Here is a 19479-nt window from a genome sequence, read left to right as displayed (position 1 = left end):
TAATTAAACTAACTTTGAAAATCATATGATGTTGATCGGTTGGTGCTTATACATCTATATACATACATGGTAGACATGGTTGGTTAGCAGACGACGGCTACCGGATTTGGAAAAATGGAAACTAGTGTATTCTCGGTAGACAACTTTCTCCGCGAACATTTTTACCTCGCGACTAGCTACAATGTAGTAATTAGGTCACTTATCCTTATATTTTCAAGTCGTCTCTAGGAAGAGTGCAAGTTTATCATTTATCGATAGTTTTAACCGTATATCACATATGGCGATGGTAATTTAATTGGCGAGAGGAAACTTATGACGAAAAATAAAGCTTGAGAATGTGCAATACCATCATTTTATTTAAATTTAGTGTTTAATAAATCATAGTCAAACTAGGTTCTTCCTAATAAAATGCTCGTCGGCTCAACCAACGAGGTGATTGAGTATTTTGCTTTCTGCAATCATCAAAGTAAACGTTTTTCTTTACGAAAAAACACTTCTATAAAGAACATAATCATAACTCTAATTCGATCGACAGGTTATATATGATGATGAGAATTAATTTCAAGACATTTTTACTGATATTAATTGTTGGTGTATTAAGCTCTATATTCACATTATGGAATAACTGCAATGGTAATTTTTTCCTCAGTGGCACAGATTGGAAGTCTCAATTTCAGCATAAAGTAAGATTTTTTCCATCATATTAAAGTCATATTTTGATTAGGTATTAAAAAGCATGAATTTAATAGGAACACTTGACTAGTGAACTTGGATATCAAGAAATTGATTGTCTTGTTAATGGCAAGAAGACTGTCAGTTGTCGTAAGGAAGGTGATGAGGTTTATATTCCCTTCTCTTTTATACATCAATACTTTGAGGTGAAATTTATTTTTTATAATTTGTTATTGTTAAGTTGAATAGTATGAACATAGTGTAATGTTTTTCTTTTAGATATATGGTAAAATAGTTATCAATGATGGCTTAGAGATATTTGAATGGTACCATAGTTATTCAAAAATTAATGATAGAAAAGTGAAATATGATCCTAGAGGTGTGTTCATGACATTTGAAAATTATAATGTTGAAGTAAGGGAAAGAGTAAAATGTGTAAGTGGTATTGATGGTGTACCTATTTCAACACAATGGGAAAGTCAAGGATATTATTATCCAACGCAAATAGCACAATTTGGACTGTCCCATTACAGTAAGAATTTAACTGAGCCTGAATCTGTAAAAAAAATTATTGAAGATGCAGATAAGACTAAACAAGAATGGATAGTGCCCCAGGGGTCAGTGATGAGTCGAATCTACGATAAACATATTAATAGTTATGTAATGAAATATGCTACTCCAGAAACAACTACTTCTGGAATTTCCACAAAAATAGATCAAGTATTGAAACTTATGCTTAAACTTGATCTCTGTATTAAAGACAATGGTAGTATTACTGTTGAGTTACAATTGAGAGAGAAAAAAGACACATATTATTTGCATTATGTGACAAACAATCTAATTATTCAAACACATAATAACCATATCTACTATGGAATAGGACAAGTATATAATCACTGGCGACGTCTAACTAGAGACCTAATGATTGATTTACAAAAGGGCCTCAGTATTATTGAAAAACCTAAAAAGAAATTGTCAAGATCAAAATTAAAAGTTGTTAGAATTATATTGAATGGTTCTGGAATGATTGATAATCTTACTTTATCTACAAGTGAACATATGGAGCAGTTTTATGATGCTGCTAGGTGGTTTGTTGCAAACCAAAATGTTACTTCTGGTGGGTGGTCAAATCCTGTCAGAAGAAAAGTTGCTAATGGAATGGCTGTTCTTGAACCAGGATGGTAAGAATAATATTAATAAATATAATTTTATTGAATTTTAAAAATATCTAAGGTTCAAACATAACATTTTGTTCATTCTAGGTATTCTGGCATGGGTCAAGGACATGCAATATCTGTTCTTTCTCGAGCGTATTATCATTCTAGGGATGAAAAGTATTTGCAAGCAGCTGTTAGAGGCTTACGACCATTTAGAGTATTATCTAGCAAGGGAGGAGTGGCAGCATACTTTTTAGATAAATACGTATGGTATGAGGAGTATCCAACGACGCCTTCATCATTTATTCTTAATGGTTTTATATATTCTCTCATTGGGCTTTATGATCTAAAAAGTATAGCATCTAGGAAAGATGCCAAAGAAGCGCAAAAACTGTTTGAGGAAGGTATGAATTCCTTAAAAAACATGTTAACTCTCTTTGACACGGGATCAGGTACCACCTATGATCTTCGACACTTCACGTTGAAAACAGCACCAAATTTAGCTCGATGGGATTATCATTCAACTCACATCAATCAACTTCTGCTGTTGATAACGATTGATAATGACCCAATTTTTATAACAACTTCTGAGCGATGGATACAATATATGGAAGGCAAAAAGGCAGCTCATAATTGATTTTAGACTTTATATAAATGAGTTTTATAGAACAATTTGATAAATGCATAGAAAATTAAGTAAAGTTATATTTTTAAATTTTCAAGCCGTGACATCTCGGGATTATTTGATTATTGTGTACAAAATATGTTTGTAGCCTAAAGGTTGCAATTTTTAGTGTATTATATATTTTTACAGAGTTTATATATACTATTAGAAATATTTATAATTTTAACGACTAATTCTGATAAGTCAATGCCTAATTTTTACACTAAAGAAAAAGTACTTATGATGTTTATGTTATGACTTTGTAGGTAGAATGTCCATTTTTGTTTGATACACATATATTTATAAATGATTATAGAATCTTGTGATTCTCTATAGACAATACAATACTTTTTGTAAATTTGACGACCACTGTAGCTATGAGATTGGAATTTAACGCGGATGATCAAATATCTCAATTTTTGTATTTTCCTAGAAGCATATTTCTAGAATCCTATTGGTATAAGTGGCAAACAGATATTAGTAATAAATATACTGAATTGTAAAAATAGTATAGTTATAGCTTTTAAAAACTGCTCATAGACAGAAAAAGTTTGGATTTTCTGTAGTGCCACTTTTATTTTCATTTTCATAAAATAAAAAAATTAAATATATAGAGTACCGTTTAATTAGGACTTTAGACATATCAATTACATAGCTCACTTTAATTACATAATTAATTTTTATGAAAGTGCTTGCGATATAAAATAAAATTAGTCTAACAGGGTAGTTGTAAATATTGGTGATACTCATAAGTGTTCAGCAAGTGAATGTTGTTTGCTCAAGTAGTGTGTTGAAAAAGTCAAAATATTGAACAGATATATTTGACAAACATTCCAAAGTTTGACTGCACTAAATATTTGATCGTAGATAATTTGTAATCAAGAAATTTATGAAAATGAACTTTTATTTGCAGCTTTTTTTATGAACAAACATTCCAGCAAGTTTTTTATTTTCTTTATATACTCAATTGTTACATGTGACTTGTGATATTAATAAATAGTGTTCAGTTAATATATTTTTATTTTAGCAAATATTTGTTATTTTTGTATTTTTTGTTTTACAGAAAGTTTTGTACATTGCAATTACTTTTGTAAAAAAGTTAGTTTATGAATGTCGTACTAATAGTCTTGTGAAATCGATTTTTTTAAAAAAAGAAACAAATATTGATATTAAAAATTTATTATAGAAAACGTTATTATTGTGTATTTTTACATACTAGTTTTATTATCATGAAATAATAATAATCCCTATAAACATACTTTTTAATTGTTTTTATTAAGCAATCCTACATTAAAGATATAATTATAAAAAAAATCTTTTTACAGTCCATTATATTTGTTATGTACAGATCTTTTATAATAAACAGTTAATAATGTATATATGCTACAAATAAATAATACAATACATCGTTTTTAAAATTTCTAATTATTGAAAGTGATTTTGCCTACTATCAAACGAATATTCTGAAAATAATTGTTAAACAGTTGTTAGAATTCTGAAGTGCTTTAATGAGTGAATATTCAGTTTTCAGTTAAAATTTTGAATGAATTTATTTGATTAAACTTTGAAAAATCGTTAGCTGTTTTTCTATGAACTGCTAGAAAAATTTTCTGAATATAATTCTGAAGAGTTATAGGACGAGTCTCCTGTGTTGCACGGAATTGTTGGGATAGTTGAGCCTTGAATGGCAAAACCGTGATAATCTTCTTGAAGTGAAGTTGTGGGTTTCAAAGGAGATGGGAGATTTTCATTACTGTACTGAATATCGTCTAATAAACTATTAGGTGTACTTTTTTCAGGTACCTGAAAGTCATTACTTGTGCTATCACTATGAGGGTCTAAACTAATTAAACTTGTATCATCGTCTCCTTTTCCGATATCCATTCCAAATAATGGAAAATCAAAAGTTGGAGAAGGGGTTGAATAATCTTTGTTTGAACCGATTTTCAAGTTCTGTTGATTTGTCAAAGAGTCATCAAGTGGTTGATTTTGATTTTCAGGTTCCTGAGTATAAATCTGCAGAGGAATATTATTGAAATATTATTGAGAGATAAAAATAATATAACTATTCAAGTTCAAATCTTAATAGTATCAATCTAAATGACTTACCTTTGGTGTAATTGGAGAAGGCAATTCAGGACACTCTTCGTTATCACAATCTAAATTTGTAGGAACCTTTTGATTCTTTTTAATAATGAGAGAAGATTTTTCAATAGCTGCAATAACACTAGCTTCTATTTTTTCTCTGAACTGTTTTATATCTTGCTTCATTTCATTGGCTTGCATTAAAATATTTTCATTTTCTATTTTTAATTCTTGGAGAGTTGTGATGTTTTCACAGATCATATGCAGATTCTGAACAAAAATATTTATCAGTTACAAATAAACTATTATTGTGTCATTTTAATGTCTCATTTAAATGTAAAGTAATTTACTTCACAGATCATAAGTGCAGACTCCCATGTATTAGCAGGTACTCTTTCACCAGACATATATGCGTTAAAATCGCTTTCAGTCATGTTTAAAGATTCTGCAGTTAGACTTTCAATGAATGATACAGCACAACACTGTAGAATAAAAATAAACAGAATTTAAAAGTAAAAATTATCAGATTAATACATACAAGAAATTTATTTAATGCAATAAATCTTACTAGATTTGTAAAGTAATATCCACCTTCACCTGTCATAAGTCGACTAGCATTACAAAACCTTGTTATGAAGTTTATGTTACTTTTCAACCTAGCTGGATTTGCTTTGAGAACAATAAAGATCAAAGCTGGTAAAAACTCATCTGCAGATGCTGGACCACCAACAGATTGTTGCAACAAAAGAAATATATTGCTACAGCAATGGACTATACATGCCAGTTTTTCTTGAGGAGCTTTAGCAGCATCCATGTTCAACAAATCTATAACATAAAATATAGTTGTTATACTACTTTTGTACATTATCATCAATTGATTGCCATTATGAAATACATACCCATCATGGATGTATAAACAAGTTCTCTGACTTCAACACTAGTTTCTTGTATTTTACATTCTAAATTTTTACCACTTACCCAGTTTAATTGTCTTATCCTTTTTTGAATATCTAAATCTTTTTCTTCGTCATTAGTGTATGGAGGACAAAACAGAAATCTATACAGTAATGTCATTGTATACCTTTCAACATAGTCAAGAAGTCTTTCTCTAATGTCACTAGGCACATCTATTGATGGAAATAAAATATCAATAATATTAGATTATTACATACTTAATACATACATTTAAAAATTTTATCAATTTACCTTTGTATATAGAACTTTCTTCCATTCGTTTAGAAAAATTTTGATAAAAATTTTGAGTAACATCAGATAATTTCTCGATTTTTTTACCATCTTTACATTCTACAATTTCATTGACAAAATAATTGATCTTTTTAAAAACATCTCTACCTACTATAGTTTTATTAAACATTGAAATTAAATCATGATTGTCTGATTCAATCTTTTGGAGCTCTGTAGTACTACTATTATACAACTCTCTCAATATCTGTTGACCTCTTGTTGGTAGCTTTCTCAGTCTACTAAATGCAGTTAATTTTGACTTATTTTTATCTTGATAACGATGTTGACTTTCTACATGACTCAGATTTTCACTGCGTAATAGTTGTAAAAGTAATGGTTATTTGATTGGTTAAAAATAACTTAATCAATTTACCTTTCGCGAGTTTGTTGCAAAGCTCGCTCACGTTCTTCTTGTAAAGCTTTTTGTTGTAATCTATGACAAACACTGCAATATCCATTCCAAGCAACATTTCCATAATAATCACATCCATTTTTACATTTCAAGTCTGACTCATCAATACGGTATTTCGGAGTTTTTATTGAATACATAGTGATTTTTTAAAACGTTACACTTTTTCATTGAATATTTATTTATACATTCTTCAATCTTCAGAGTTTGTTTGCTCAAAAAAGTAATTTTTTATCCATAACCTAATCAAAAATTAGTTGACGTAATGAAAAAGTAGCGCATGTGCAAGATTTCTTCTTAGGATATACTCGTTTAGTCAAAAATAATATTAATAACTTGAGTTTCCGATTCTAATTTGCTGTAAACGACGTAGTACGACCAATGTTTTTATTATTTTTCTGTCCAATTTGTTTGACCAAAGAATTATTGAATTATAGCGAAGTGGTGTCGTTCTGTATTCTCTGGTTTGACGTTTAGTTTGATCCGAGGCTGAGATTCCTTAGAAACTTGCAGTAGTTGCAGACGGCAGATATAATTTGCTTTTGCAGTTACACGGTCAGTCGGTGACTAATCTAGGTATCCCATCCTAGCGAGCAGCGGCTCAACTACACTTGGCTTGAAACTGCAAGAGCCAATCATTTTCTCTGTTGATATTATGATGATTCAGGTGATTCAAAAAGTTAAAAAGTGTAAGGTTATAAACATAAAGAGTCTTCAATTATTGTTGAAAAACATCTTTCACAATGAAACTTAAATTGGTGCATCGAGTTCTTTTTTATTGTTAAGTATATGATTAAGTATAGAAATAAATTATTTTTTACATGTGACTTTTACTTGTCTATAAAAAATTTTTTCTTACATCAGTGCAAAAACCGTGATAACAAATACTTGCAGATGAATATTATTAGTTTAATTCGACCCATTCTTCATGGTTATTAATATTTATTTAACTTTTTTAGGTATCATTAGTCATTTATCGAGTTATAAAATGGTTTTTAGTACCGAAAATTTTCAAGATGAATGTCAAGAATCTGAAGATTGTCAATCCATCTCCAATTCTTGTAACAAATTTTCTTCAAAATTTATTCAAGTAAAAACTTTAAGTGAAATTTATTTATTTTACTTTATATTTTATTTTATTTAAATTTATTTTCTTTAGAATTCTCAATTCAAATTATTATTAAACAGTTAATTTATTTGCAGATATTAACATCAAACCAAAAGCAGGACAACATATTAATTTCATCATTCAGTGTTTATACTATTTTATCAGTACTGTTTCATGGAGCTGATGAGGTAACAAAAGAGCAATTGAAATCAGGTTTATATTTGCTCACTCCTGGTCAACTTGGAAATGAGTTCAAACAATTATTGAAAAGTTTGAGAGTATGGTTGAGTTAATTTGATGGATGTAATTAATCTGTTTTATATGTTATCATTATATTTTCTGTTTTTATGCAGAGCGTTAGAGAAGCTGAGCTAGAAATAGCTGATGCTATTTTTATTAGTACTAATTTTTCACTGAAACAAGAATTCTTATCTATCAGTAAAGACATTCATGAAATTAACATTGAAGATATAAATGTTCAAGATAGTCCTGGTTCCTCTAGAAAAGTGAATTCATGGATTAAAGATAAGACGAAAGGAAAAATCAATGATATCCTCAGTTCCAGTACACTTTTGTTTTCTACTATTTGTGTATAATTTAACATTTCAACAATTTTCATTAAATATTTTGTTTTACTCATAGGTGATATTGATGATTATACAAGTCTTATATTAGTTAATGCTTTATATTTTAAAAGTGCTTGGCTACAACCATTTGATCCTCAATCTACAGAGAAAAGGAAGTTCTATAGCATCAATGGCATTACAACTTTCATACCAACAATGTACAAAACGATCAATTTACCTCATGGTACTATTCCTAGTCTGGATGCTAGTTTTATAAAATTGAAATATAAGGTAAAAATAAATTTATTTTGATCATAATCATTGTTCCAAAAGTATTATTAGTAAATAATGCTATATACGTTTTTTAGAGTGAAGTTTTTGAAATGATTATTATACTGCCAAAAGAAAAAGATGGTTTACATAATCTAGAAAAACATTTTGAATGGCATTTAGTTTCTGGAGCACGTTATTTCATGAAAGAAGTCGAATTGTTTTTACCAAAATTCAAATTAGAAAACACCTTAGATTTGAAAAGACCATTACAAAAAGTAATTAATTTATTAAAAGAAAACTTTTTCATAATTTTAATTGAGATCACTAATATAATTTTTAATATGGGTAGTTTGGGATCACATCAATATTCCAAGAAACAGCTAATTTTGATAACCTTGCTCATGAATCAGTGTATGTAAGCACAATAAAGCAAAAACTGTTTGTAGAAGTCGATGAAAAAGGTTCTGAAGCAGCCGCAGCAACGGGTAATTTCAATTATTTAAGAAACATTTTATTTTTGAAATTCTTATGATGATAATAATTTTGTAGTTGCTCAGATAAGATCGAGAAGGATGATTGTAAAGAGTGATTATTTTAAAGTGGATCATCCATTTATGTTTATCATCAATCACAAGCCAAGTAATATTCCTTTATTTATTGGTAGCATCCGGAAATTAGGAGAAGTTAAAGATGAACTATAAAAACTTTTTTATACAATTTTTGTTCAGTGAAAAGTGTGATAATTTTATACACGAATGTTTATTAATTCTTTCTATATAACGTTTTATTCAGATTAGGCAGTTATATATTTTTATTCCTATTTATACAATTTGATGATGTATAATTTGTTTTAAAATTATGATAATTATAGCATAGCGATTCAAGAGAAAATACTTAATCAAATCTTAATGGATAATTTTGTGTGAAAATTGTATTAAAATTTCACTCTATTTATAGATGCTTTATTTTAAGTGTCTCACAGTATCGATTAAACATAGGAAGGGTTCGGGTTGTTGGGTAGTCAAATTAATAATTGAAAAAGATTGGGAGTTGGCGAGTTTGCGATCAGAATGTAACGTTCGACTAACGTTGTTGCCTTAAAAATTGTGATAAACAACGTCACCGAAGTGTCGGCAGACTTATTATAAATCCGGGTCCAAAAGGATCCAAAGGGTATTTCGATTATCCAAAAACCCTTCCAAAATTTAATTCATTCACGCTGATTTGCAATTAAAAAAAATTTTTTTTTTCTAGTTAGCCAAATTTTTTTATTTATAATGTTATATCTTGTCATAATACAAAATTACCGATACAACTTTTTGTTTTCTTTAATAAAAAAAAAAAATAAAAAGAATGTTTTCTGGCCGTCTTAAATGTCAAACATTATTCATTCGTTCGCAAACAAAACTTCGATAGCCATTCGTGCTCCAAAGCGGAAATGGAAATTAATTAAAAAAAACAATGGCAGCAAGGTGTTTCGTGCGTTGGCGCACGCACAGCGTAATCCGTGACGACATATCCCTGCCTTTCGCGCAAGTGCGCGACCTTTCCGAGCGTGTCGCAGTATGTGTATTGCATGTACATAAATGGCACCAGGGACTAGCTCATTTCGCACATGGCGTCGCGCGCCGCGCGAACTGAATTTCGTTTTTCATTCTAGGTTAGCACTCACGACACTTTCCTTTTTTTATTTAGAATTGCGCGCACAGTGACCTTTCGCCTGCGCTTTTTTCGAATAACTGTACTCCTGTCGATACATTTTGCGACTGTCAACGATCATAAATTATAAGCACATTGGAAAAACTTGTATTCAATTCAGAATAAAGCTCTATTGCGTGCGGTCAAATGTCCTTTCATCTAGGGTGAGCATAGTGATTGGATAACAGATTCCTGTGGACATTTTCAACCATGAACGCAGTTAAAAATATCCGAATTCCATTTTGAGAAACCGGCAGTGTACTTGAACGTGCGAATTATTATAATACTCTTGTAGTTATTGATGCGCTCCACTGAAAATGCATACCAATAATAAACATTACACATTAAGCCAATGTAAAAAATATCTATTTCGTTCGTCATTCGTTCAAATGAAGCGTGATAAAACTTTATGAAAGCAATTCGCTACACCAGATAAATCGCAAGCTCTAATCGTTTTTGATTAGCAAATGCATTTTATAATATACTGTCTTGACAGCAAAGGTAAAAGTAGCATACGCTTTTGTGAAAAATACAATTATCGTCGCGCTAAATCCGAAATGTTCAAATTCTCTTGAGAAGTTTCAGTCAAGCAAGCCTCGGGAACTAAACCACGCAGCAGTCAATAAATGTTGATATACGGAGTTCTCAACTCTGTAACCAGAAAAAAAAAATAAATAAGAAATAAAAAAAAACAACAAAAAGAAAAAGAAGAGTGGAGAAATAGGTGCGTTATGTTACCGCGATGTAACCTTCGTCGGTGACGCGAGTTTTGCCACCTCCTCGCGCGTGCCAAAGTAGTTCTCGCGGTTGCAGCGGGCGGGCGGCAAGAGGTGCCGGCAGTGCTCCGCCGACTTCGAAGCCGCAGCGGTGCGTCCGCGCGCGTGGATCCCAACGACGATTATGCGCCCGTCGAGTCGTTCGCGTGGCCGTCGCGTGCACGTCGATCAGTGGTAACGACTCGGCTCGCAAGAGCCTCGCTTGGTTTCTCGCGCGGGGGATCGCGTGCCCTTTGCCACGAGCGACGAAGATGGTGCAGAAGGTCGGCAAGAGGAACTCGAAGGTGAGAGATATACGACCTCGAGAGATCGCTCGAGCGACGGCTCGCACGTAAGCGTAGCCGCGCGGCGAGATGGAAAAGGCGAGAAGCTGGCTCTCGTTGGAAGTAGGTGTATTATGGGCTGTAGGCTTCGCTCGGATGATGCGTCACGACGCTAATGCGCGCCGGTGCCGTACATCGGCGCTCGAGCCAAATGCGACGACGAGTGGTCGCGAGAGTAATTATGCTACGTCTTTATCATTGCTCTTTGACTTGCGCGCGTCTCCTTTTCTCTTGGGCTTGCTTTTCTGACGTTGGCTGCCACGATCGGTGGCGTCGAAGTAGGGTGCGATTGAAACTAGAAACGAGACCGGTCGATCTTCGCTGCGACTTTACTCGAGCATCGGCTGACGCGAGTGCCCGCTTTGAGCGCAATACGGAGCCTCGGAGTAAGACAAAGTTGCCGCGCGCAAGAGACGACGTTCGCAGCCCCCGTGCATCGCGATCGCGCGGAGGTGGTATCGGCGACTGTCGTAGCGTTGCGAGAGTGCCCGGTCACGATCGCTCGGTCAACGTTGTTCACGCAGCAGGCACTCGCGCGCCTCGCCGAAAAGAAAGGGGGCGAGAAAAGCTCGGCTCAGCCGGCGGATATTTCAGTTGGCCTCGCGTATATACAGTTCACGCGTACACGCACACACGTAGGACGCGCGCGTGTGCGCGCAAATCGCTCTCCTCTTGCTCTCGCGGTCGCTCGGTCGCGGTAGCCGTCTATTATTAGTGAGAGGCGCAGTCATCGCGGAGCTCGCTCGCGCTCGCGGCTAAGCTCTCTCGAAAGCTTTTTCTCTATTTGCTCCCTCGATCTCTCTTCTTGCTCTATCCCTTCCGATACTCCGACCACGACGTTAGTTTGACTAGGCGGATGTTCCACGACACACTCTAGCAGCTCGAAAAGCAAGCATGACTCTCACGAGGCCCGCACTGTAAGTCGATCGCCTAAATATAGGGGCCTCTTTCTATCCTCTTTCTCTCTCTCTCTCTCTCTCTCTCTCTCTCTCGTTTTTTCTCTGATCCGCCAGCTTCTCCTTCCACTTTGAGCATAAAAAATACGCAACTGCGAGCACGCATGGAAATCTCCGATGAGATCTATGAAGTAAGTGGGTGTACTGTGCGTGTGTGTTCTTGTTCTCAGAGTGTGTGTGTGTGTGTGTGTGTGTGTGTGTGTGTGTGTGTGCGCGCGTGCGAGTGTGACGGCTAGTGCCTCTTCGTCATTTTGGCCCGCGTTGATTGCATCTCTCGTCTCGTCGAAAACTCACGAGGCAGCGGAGCCCCGCGGTAATAAAGGGCATCCTCCGACTCGTCGTCGCGCTGCAACTGCGCTGCAAGCCAGAGATCCATTCCATTCACGCGGCGGACGCCCCGAGTTCCTCGCTCGCTCGTGTATCTTTATATTTTTGGAAGATCGCTTTCGAATGCGCGACGAACGTGCGCGCGAAAACGTTTAATCGATGTCGGAACAACGTCGACGCTCTAAAATAATCATTTTACCGTGCGAACTCCTCGCTCGGGCGCCTGTGCGCCATCGGCAACATCATCGGAATTGTTGATTCTACGCATCGTGCGATTGGCCAAGTTGGACGTGTGACGTGCGCGCCGCGTGCCACCCACGCGAATTGCATGGGATCGAGCGCACGGTGCACCGTGAAATTTTCGCCTTGTGCGGTGCGAAGTAATGCTCGCTTTCGTTAATTAGTACGGAGGGAGGGGGGCAACGAAGAGGAACAACAAATTGGACGATGAGAGAAAGAGGGAGAGGCCTAGTTTGTTTTCTAAATCTTAACACGAGCGTGCCGTCGTTCAGCTTACCCGACATACGTGAGCCGCCGAGTGAACTTCCTTACATAAGGGGGGGCTGCCAGCTAATGCGCGATTGTGATGGACGTTTTGATGGGTTTCGCGATCATCGTTCTAGAGATTTTTTGAAATGCCGGCTTGGTCAGGAGCTTCTTTCGACTCCCCCCCTCCTGCCCCTCCCTTCGTCTTTCGTACATTGCCAAATTGCTAATTTTTCAGAACTTTCATGACCGTAGAGAAAAATTGTAATTTCTTTGCTCCAAATGTTAAAACTTTAACTCTATCGTATATTTATATATAGTTTTCACGTAAACTGGCAACGTTACCGTATGCATTACATAAATTATCGCGCTAAAGACTTTAGCGGATCGATGAATCTGAAAAAAACGCAGCACACTTCGGTTTCAAGACTGAAGATCGGAAAAATTCAGGTGCTAGAGCAAGCAGCGAGCGCCTCGGCGCACGCGTGAGATGAAAAGCCTTTAGAAAGTGGCGAGAAACGAACGAGCATTGGGCAGGCAGGAGACTAAAGAAAGGCCGAGGCGCGCTCAACGGACGAGCTCCTGGAAAACGAGGAGGAGACGCGCGAGCGAGGCTTTGTTCTCGCTTGTGTAACGCGTCTGTCGGTTCGAACGACGAGTGCCGAGAGATGTAGCGTCTCGTGAAAAGCCGTGAAAAAGTAACGAGGAACGCCGAAAGGGGCTGGCCGTCACCCCGATCGATTTGCGAAGAGGCGAGCTCCCTCGACGACCGTTTCGTTCGGTCAGCGGCAACGACCGCCTCTCGCGCGTAAGTGACGCGGCACCCTAATAACGGCAACCTGTTTTCTGTTTGTTCGCAGATGAGGGATGCGGTTTTGCAGAAACGAAATAATAACGCGGCGACCTTGAAATCGAAACCATCCCTCGAAATTTATCGACCGCCCGGTCAGTACGGTAACTCGATCCCGCTGCTTCGCACACCGCTTCGCTTGCCGATGACATTCGATTATTAATCCTCGTGCACGACATTTACCTTGCAGGCGTCAGAACGGACGGAACGACGGCTAATGCAACGACCAATCCCCAATTGAATGTACACGCCAAGGAATTCACCATGAAGCACAACGACCTACACTTACACAAGTAACGATAGAATTCCGTAGCGAGCGATCGGCGATAACGCGAGCCGTGGAGGACACGGGCGCGCGCGTCGCACGCGTCTTCCACGGCGGATCGCGCGACCACGATCTCGCGACGCCGCCGCCGCCACCGCCGTCACCGCCGCCCCCACCGCTTACATCGACCGCAGCTCGTATCTTTCGTTTTGTTCTCCGTTCCACGCAGATCCCAGCCCAACTCGGCGGAGCGCCCGTACTATCTGCAGCACAGCAAGTCCAGCGGCAACGTTCACCGTTACCTCTACGCTCAGCAGCAGCAGCAGCAGCAGCAGCAGCATCAACACCACGCAGCGCAGATGCACTACCCGTTGCAGCACCAACTGTCGCCAGGGCCACATCACCATCCGTCCGGCTATCATCCGCTGATGGCGGCTGCCACGCAGATGCACCGACAACCGCACGCCTTGAACACTTCCGCCTCGAGCGGCAACATTTTACACGTGAGTCCCGTCTCGCGTAAGGGTCTCGCGAGCTGCGCGCTCCAAGTTTCATCAGCAAATATTGACGCGCGGAGATCAAGTCGCGTTTGTTGTATTTGGTCGGTGTTAATGGGCGAACGGCGCGAGGATTACTCCTGCAACGTTAGCGTCCGTTCTTTTTGCTTCCTTTCGCGACGAAAGACGTTTTTAGCTGGATGCGCGGTTACATATCTGACAAGGCCTCGAGACCTCCTCATCCTCGATTCGACGATTGTCGAAGTAAGGTTTAACGTGTAATTGCTAGCCATCAAACCAATTGACTTAGCCATTGTCTTCCCCGAGCATTCAATTTCGCTAACCAACGATCGGCGATTGTTCGCAGAATTCCGGTCGAGTTCACTTTAGCGTGGACGCACACGAAATGAAAACTCCGACCCCGAAGCCGGGGAAGCTCACGAAATCCTTGTCCTTTGTTTCGTCGTACGGCTTGAGACGTTCCAAGAGTTTCACCGCGCCCGAAGTCCTGGCGAACAAGGCCATGAGCATCGCCGACGCCTTGGAACTTGGCAAGTTTCCTGCCGACGTGCAAGAAACACTGATCAAAGCGATCGACGGTAAACTATGAGCAGCACCCTCTCCTTCACTTTGTCGTCTAATCATACGAACTTTAACTTCTATTGTAAAAATAGGCTTTCGATAGAGCTTTCAACAAGCAGCTCGAACCAAATTTTTCCTTCTAAGATTCACGTTACTATGCACGTCTTTGCAGATCCAAACGTTTTGAGCGCACGAGTGCTCATGGAGCTCGTGCGGCACATTCTGGAGCGTGTCATCGAGAATCAGCGCTGTGCCGCTCCGGCAGCCAAGATCTGTATCACGATCATCGAGGTGAGCAACCGTATCCCCTTTTATTCGCCCCGAACGTCGGCCGATGGATTTGAATAAAAACAGAGCTTACGTAAGCGTTTCGCTTATTTTGTTTTTCTTTCCTTTTAGAAAGAAGTCAAAGAGACGTTTCTCGAGTCTTTGCTCAACACATGCCAGCAATGGTACCAAGAGCGTAACAGATTCCTTCAGGACCTATCATCCTGTCATCACTTTTCAGCTTTTATGACATTCCTCAATGAAATGTACTGTCAGGTGAGATGCGTTTTTCTTTCCAAGCGATGCGCGCGCGCGCGCGCCAACGAGCTCCGATCTCTTCCGAAATTGTAATCTCGCGAGCGCAGCGTCGTTGATCGTTGGCGTCCACCTTTGCGCCGAGCGGAAGAATATTCACGGAGTACTACCTTGTCCTTTACCTTTCAGCTGAAACGACGTCAGCTGCAGCTGAAGACGCAGCAGGAAGGCGTTCCTCCCGGACGCGTCCTCCTCACGTTGCTCTACAAGTGCTGCCAAGATTGCCTCCGTCCTCCGATGATCAATTCAGCCGCGGAGGTATTTTTCACATACGTCATCTCGCGCACTTCGCGCGGCCTTCGGATGCAGCGCTCGCCGTTGTGCTTTCGCAATTTGTCGGGCGAAAAGGCGCTTCGTTGTCCGCGCACGAATCCTGGATCGATGCAGCTCGCACAGATAGTACAGAGCAGATACATTCGTGGCGGCTCGGAATGTTTTCGGTAATTGATGGTTCGCCGCGCCGGGCAAAAAAGTGGCCAATTATCGCGAAACGAATGCTTCAATTCCAATTGGTAGCGGCTGAAAAAGACGCTTTCGAAGCTTTCGAAAGTGAACGGCTCGCTTACGAAAGCGAAAGCTTCTCGATGACGGCGTAAAAACTGCGCGCAAAGATAGAGAGAGAGAGAGTCGGCTTCGCGGGCTGCCGCAACACGCACGCGTACAAGCTCTAACTTGGGCATTCCCATTCCCTCGAGGCGCACATCTTCGCGAGCGAACGAGACGAGAGCATCGAACGGCACTTTTGCGAACGCCCCTCAAAACGCTCGCTGATTCGTTCCGTTTGTCGCAGGCGAACTGTCTGTTCTTCATTCTGACGTGCATCGGCAAGGACCTCGCCACCGAGCTACCGGCGCAGCTCCAGCAGCTGTTGGGCGGCGTGCGCGACACCTTCCTGAAGCAGGACACGGCGCCGCCGCCGGTGCGCAAGACGCTGCTGCAGCTGATCGAGCTGCACGCCGCGCACTGGCAATTGCCCGCTCCGGCGGTGGTCTATTACTATCCGGGCTCGTCCAAATGACGAAGGCCCGGCTGAACGAGCAACAGCAGCAACCATCGTGCCATTGTACTTTGCGTCGTCCTCGAAGCGCGACCTCGCGCGCGCTGCGCCCGGCGCGAATCGAAGGGCGACGGCTCCGGGTTCGTCGCGTAGAGTCCGATCTACTCCGACTTGAATTCGTTTAGCGAGGCTCTCTTCGTTTTGCGCTTTCGGCGCGCGGGCGACGTCGCGGTTTTCACCTTTCGCGGATGGACATTATACTTATGTTTCCTTTCTTTCCTTCTTTTTCTTCTTTCCCTCTTCGACGTGAGCCGCGTGCGCGCGAAGCGATTGAATTTTTATATTGGAGCATTTACATATGAACGTACGGCAACGCTGTGTGATACACACACGGATACGAAAGAAGTTGTATAGCAATCGCTACTGCACCGCGCGGAGATTGGTCGCTTGTCTCTGCGCTCAACTTCTGATTGGTGGTTGTGCGGCAATTTTTGTATACGTTGTAAATTCTCGATCTACTCGATACAACCCCGACAAAATCTAGTCTGAACTTGTGTGAAACAAATTGCTGCTGCGTATTTCAGATTCTTCTTTTCTTTTTCTACCTAGTTAGTTTTGATGACCATGCACCTTTATAATCATATTTAGTTTGCGTCGCTTTAGTGCGTGACGAGAGTCACGCGCGCACATTTTCGTCTCAATTTCCTTCTCGTTTCACTTGTAAATCGCATTTATATAATTTGACAAACGCAGACACTTAGAACGTAATTTTTTTTGTAAACCCAGACACGTGGGTATAGAAACGCAATCTCATTAACAATTTTTATCGATAAAATAAAATAAAAAAAAAAAAAAAACATATATTTGTTGTCTCTTTTAACGAACCCGACTGCTAGGAAATATATGGCGAGCAAGCATTGTAGCAGAAGTTTCGTTCGTTCGTTATCAGCATTATGACACTTTTGTAAATGCGAAATAACAGGTTGTATATATAGAGGCTCGCTTGCGCATGGAAAACAGCTTCATCGCACGAGTATGCGGGGAATAGTCGATGGAAGCGCGCGATTCTCGCAATGGTTTACCTTTGAACTGCAACGCGCGTGAGAGCGCGTGTATATATGGGATGCAAAGTGCCTCCTTAGAAAGGAGAACGCCGCTACGAAGGCTAAATCGATAGAGGAAAAAAAAATCAGCGACGACGATCGCGCCGACCTTAAGAGAGGCCTCCTCTCCTCTCTCGCACCTTTTGACGTAAGCTGCGCTCCTATAATATTGCAAGTCTACGAATGAATCGCGTCCGTTGCACGCCACGATTTTTTCACTTCGCGGAATCCCACCGTGGCGACCGCTAACGCCTTCCCTTTTTTCTTTTGTCTGTAATTTCGAGTGGCGTCGACTCACGGCTCGTTTGGCGATAGCCAATTGGCATTTTATTTTTCTGCGTCGTTGCGTGACGAGCGCGGTCTCGGGACCTTCTCAAAGTGTCCAACATCATGACATCAGAATGGCACTCTACTGTCACGGTGATATAACAATATTATAATCAGCCGAAGAGATCGCCACGGTTCACGCCGCGTTTAGCAAGCTAACGATAGATATAGAAGTGCGATGTCACTCTCGTTTTCATGGTTTTGCACTTGGGTTAAAGAAACAAAAGGAGGACAACTACACGCTCGACTAATTATCCCCGGGTTACGCCCGGCGTAATTGCGAATAACACAACGATGTTGCGTTGAATAAATTGCGCACTCCCGGGAATTTCGAAACGACGAATCTTTCTAACAAATTTTTGAAAAAGAAGAACGCGCGTTTCAACGGCTGCGTTACATAAATAAGATATTGCGCGTAATATAAATTGATGCAGATAAAGTAGTTGAATGAAATATACTTTATTGCGCGCGAGCTCGCGCAACGAAAAACAAATCGTTGTAACAGTTTTTCACGTTTGCATCTTCGACAAGTGACAATCGGGAAAAATGAAACTTTTACGGTATCGATCCGCGTCGCGCGCGATTACGAGAAAGACGGGGTCTGCGCGTGCACCGAGTGCTCCTCTGTGACTCAAAAGTCGCGAGACAATCAACTCCGAAGAAGAAGAGACTTTTGGGAAAACCGAGAGAGCGGAACCACGGAGCCCGCGCGGCGGGGACGGCGGGGACGGCGGCGACGGCGGCGACGGCGGCGACGGCGGCGACGACGTCGCTGGAATACTGAAATTCGTCGCGGTAGAGCGATCGAAACGAGCTTGGTATTCTGGTACGAATTGGTATCGTCCGATACGGGAGTCCTTCGGTGCTCTGTGGTCTTCGCCGTGGCGGCGTTTCTCGCCAAAGCTACCGATCCAAGGGTACGCGCGTGCAAGAGACACGTGGGACACGACGAGGGTACACGCGCCGCGGACAAGGCGCTCGGCTATGTTAGGAAGAGCGCTGGATTAGGCTAATTGCAGCCAAGTGGATCGCGCGATCGGATACGTATATACGAGTACAACGAGGGCACTGAAAGACGCGACGCAGCGGGGAATGACGCACGCGCGCATTGTCGTCGTTTTTGCCAGCGAGGGAAACGTCGTTGCGCTAAGCGGCGGGCAAGGGCAGCCCGCGCTAAGGTTGCCTAATTGCCCGATTGCCCTGGAAACCTTGATTTCGGCCGAGCGCGAGCATCTCGCGCCTGACTCACCGCCACGGGCTGTATATCGCGTGTGGAAATTCCTCGCGCGCCAGGACGATTTATTGGCCAACTCTTTCTTCTTTCCTCGTTGCGCCAGCGTATTATCTCTCTCCCTCTCTCCCTCTCTCCTCTCTCTCTCTCTCTCTCTCTCTCTCTCTCTCTCTCTCTCTCTCTCTCTCTTTTGGCTAATTAACGAGCGAGCAACGCGCCTTTGTTTCCGTGACTGCCTCGTTGAAAGGAGATTTTGGAGGTTTCTCACGCGACCACGAGCGCGCAAGCTCCGCTCGTCTG

The 19479-nt window shown here is 40.4% G+C and overlaps 4 protein-coding genes across 12 annotated transcripts; 3 read left to right on the top strand and 1 right to left on the bottom strand.

Annotated features, from left to right (window-relative positions):
• The first annotated feature begins 95 nt into the window (after positions 1–95).
• On the top strand, positions 96–3521 carry LOC131672760 (D-glucuronyl C5-epimerase). 2 transcript variants are annotated; one of them, XM_058950200.1, is made up of 5 exons: positions 96–432; positions 536–683; positions 750–878; positions 952–1853; positions 1935–3521. In XM_058950200.1, the coding sequence occupies exons 2-5, from the start codon at positions 543–545 to the stop codon at positions 2464–2466; spliced, it is 1704 nt and encodes a 567-aa protein (XP_058806183.1). In that variant the 5' UTR covers positions 96–432; positions 536–542; the 3' UTR covers positions 2467–3521. The 2 variants fall into 2 exon arrangements, with proteins under 2 accessions (XP_058806183.1, XP_058806182.1); XM_058950199.1 differs by having other exon boundaries at positions 96–466.
• A 262-nt stretch (positions 3522–3783) lies between these two features.
• LOC131672747 (rab5 GDP/GTP exchange factor) lies at positions 3784–6798 on the bottom strand. Its single transcript, XM_058950172.1, has 7 exons — positions 6197–6798; positions 5785–6134; positions 5478–5705; positions 5147–5403; positions 4929–5060; positions 4603–4848; positions 3784–4509 (listed from the first exon to the last, which is right to left on the bottom strand). The coding sequence occupies exons 1-7, from the start codon at positions 6370–6372 to the stop codon at positions 4081–4083; spliced, it is 1818 nt and encodes a 605-aa protein (XP_058806155.1). The 5' UTR covers positions 6373–6798; the 3' UTR covers positions 3784–4080.
• On the top strand, positions 6772–9482 carry LOC131672748 (antichymotrypsin-2-like). Of its 2 annotated transcripts, none has more exons than XM_058950175.1 (8): positions 6772–6899; positions 7192–7322; positions 7436–7618; positions 7694–7904; positions 7983–8197; positions 8275–8454; positions 8529–8664; positions 8729–9482. In XM_058950175.1, exons 2-8 carry the CDS (start codon positions 7221–7223, stop codon positions 8878–8880), a joined length of 1179 nt encoding a protein of 392 aa, XP_058806158.1. In that variant the 5' UTR covers positions 6772–6899; positions 7192–7220; the 3' UTR covers positions 8881–9482. The 2 variants fall into 2 exon arrangements, with proteins under 2 accessions (XP_058806158.1, XP_058806157.1); XM_058950174.1 differs by lacking the exon at positions 6772–6899 and adding an exon at positions 6907–7012.
• A 1246-nt stretch (positions 9483–10728) lies between these two features.
• Positions 10729–17375, top strand: LOC131672754 (MIF4G domain-containing protein B). 7 transcript variants are annotated; one of them, XM_058950183.1, is made up of 10 exons: positions 11697–11893; positions 11990–12063; positions 13606–13699; positions 13786–13888; positions 14090–14363; positions 14725–14956; positions 15112–15230; positions 15339–15482; positions 15651–15779; positions 16312–17375. In XM_058950183.1, the coding sequence occupies exons 2-10, from the start codon at positions 12037–12039 to the stop codon at positions 16537–16539; spliced, it is 1350 nt and encodes a 449-aa protein (XP_058806166.1). In that variant the 5' UTR covers positions 11697–11893; positions 11990–12036; the 3' UTR covers positions 16540–17375. The 7 variants fall into 7 exon arrangements, with proteins under 7 accessions (XP_058806167.1, XP_058806165.1, XP_058806172.1 ...); XM_058950184.1 differs by lacking the exons at positions 11697–11893; positions 11990–12063 and adding an exon at positions 10729–10937 and having other exon boundaries at positions 13606–13690; XM_058950182.1 differs by lacking the exons at positions 11697–11893; positions 11990–12063 and adding an exon at positions 10729–10937.
• The last annotated feature ends 2104 nt before the right edge of the window (positions 17376–19479 follow it).

The sequence above is a fragment of the Phymastichus coffea genome, unplaced genomic scaffold (genome assembly GCF_024137745.1).
Source record: "Phymastichus coffea isolate CEN01 unplaced genomic scaffold, Cenicafe_Pcof_1.1 PCOF00158, whole genome shotgun sequence".
Taxonomy (NCBI): domain Eukaryota; kingdom Metazoa; phylum Arthropoda; class Insecta; order Hymenoptera; family Eulophidae; genus Phymastichus; species Phymastichus coffea.
This window is presented reverse-complemented; position numbering and strand designations above follow the sequence as displayed.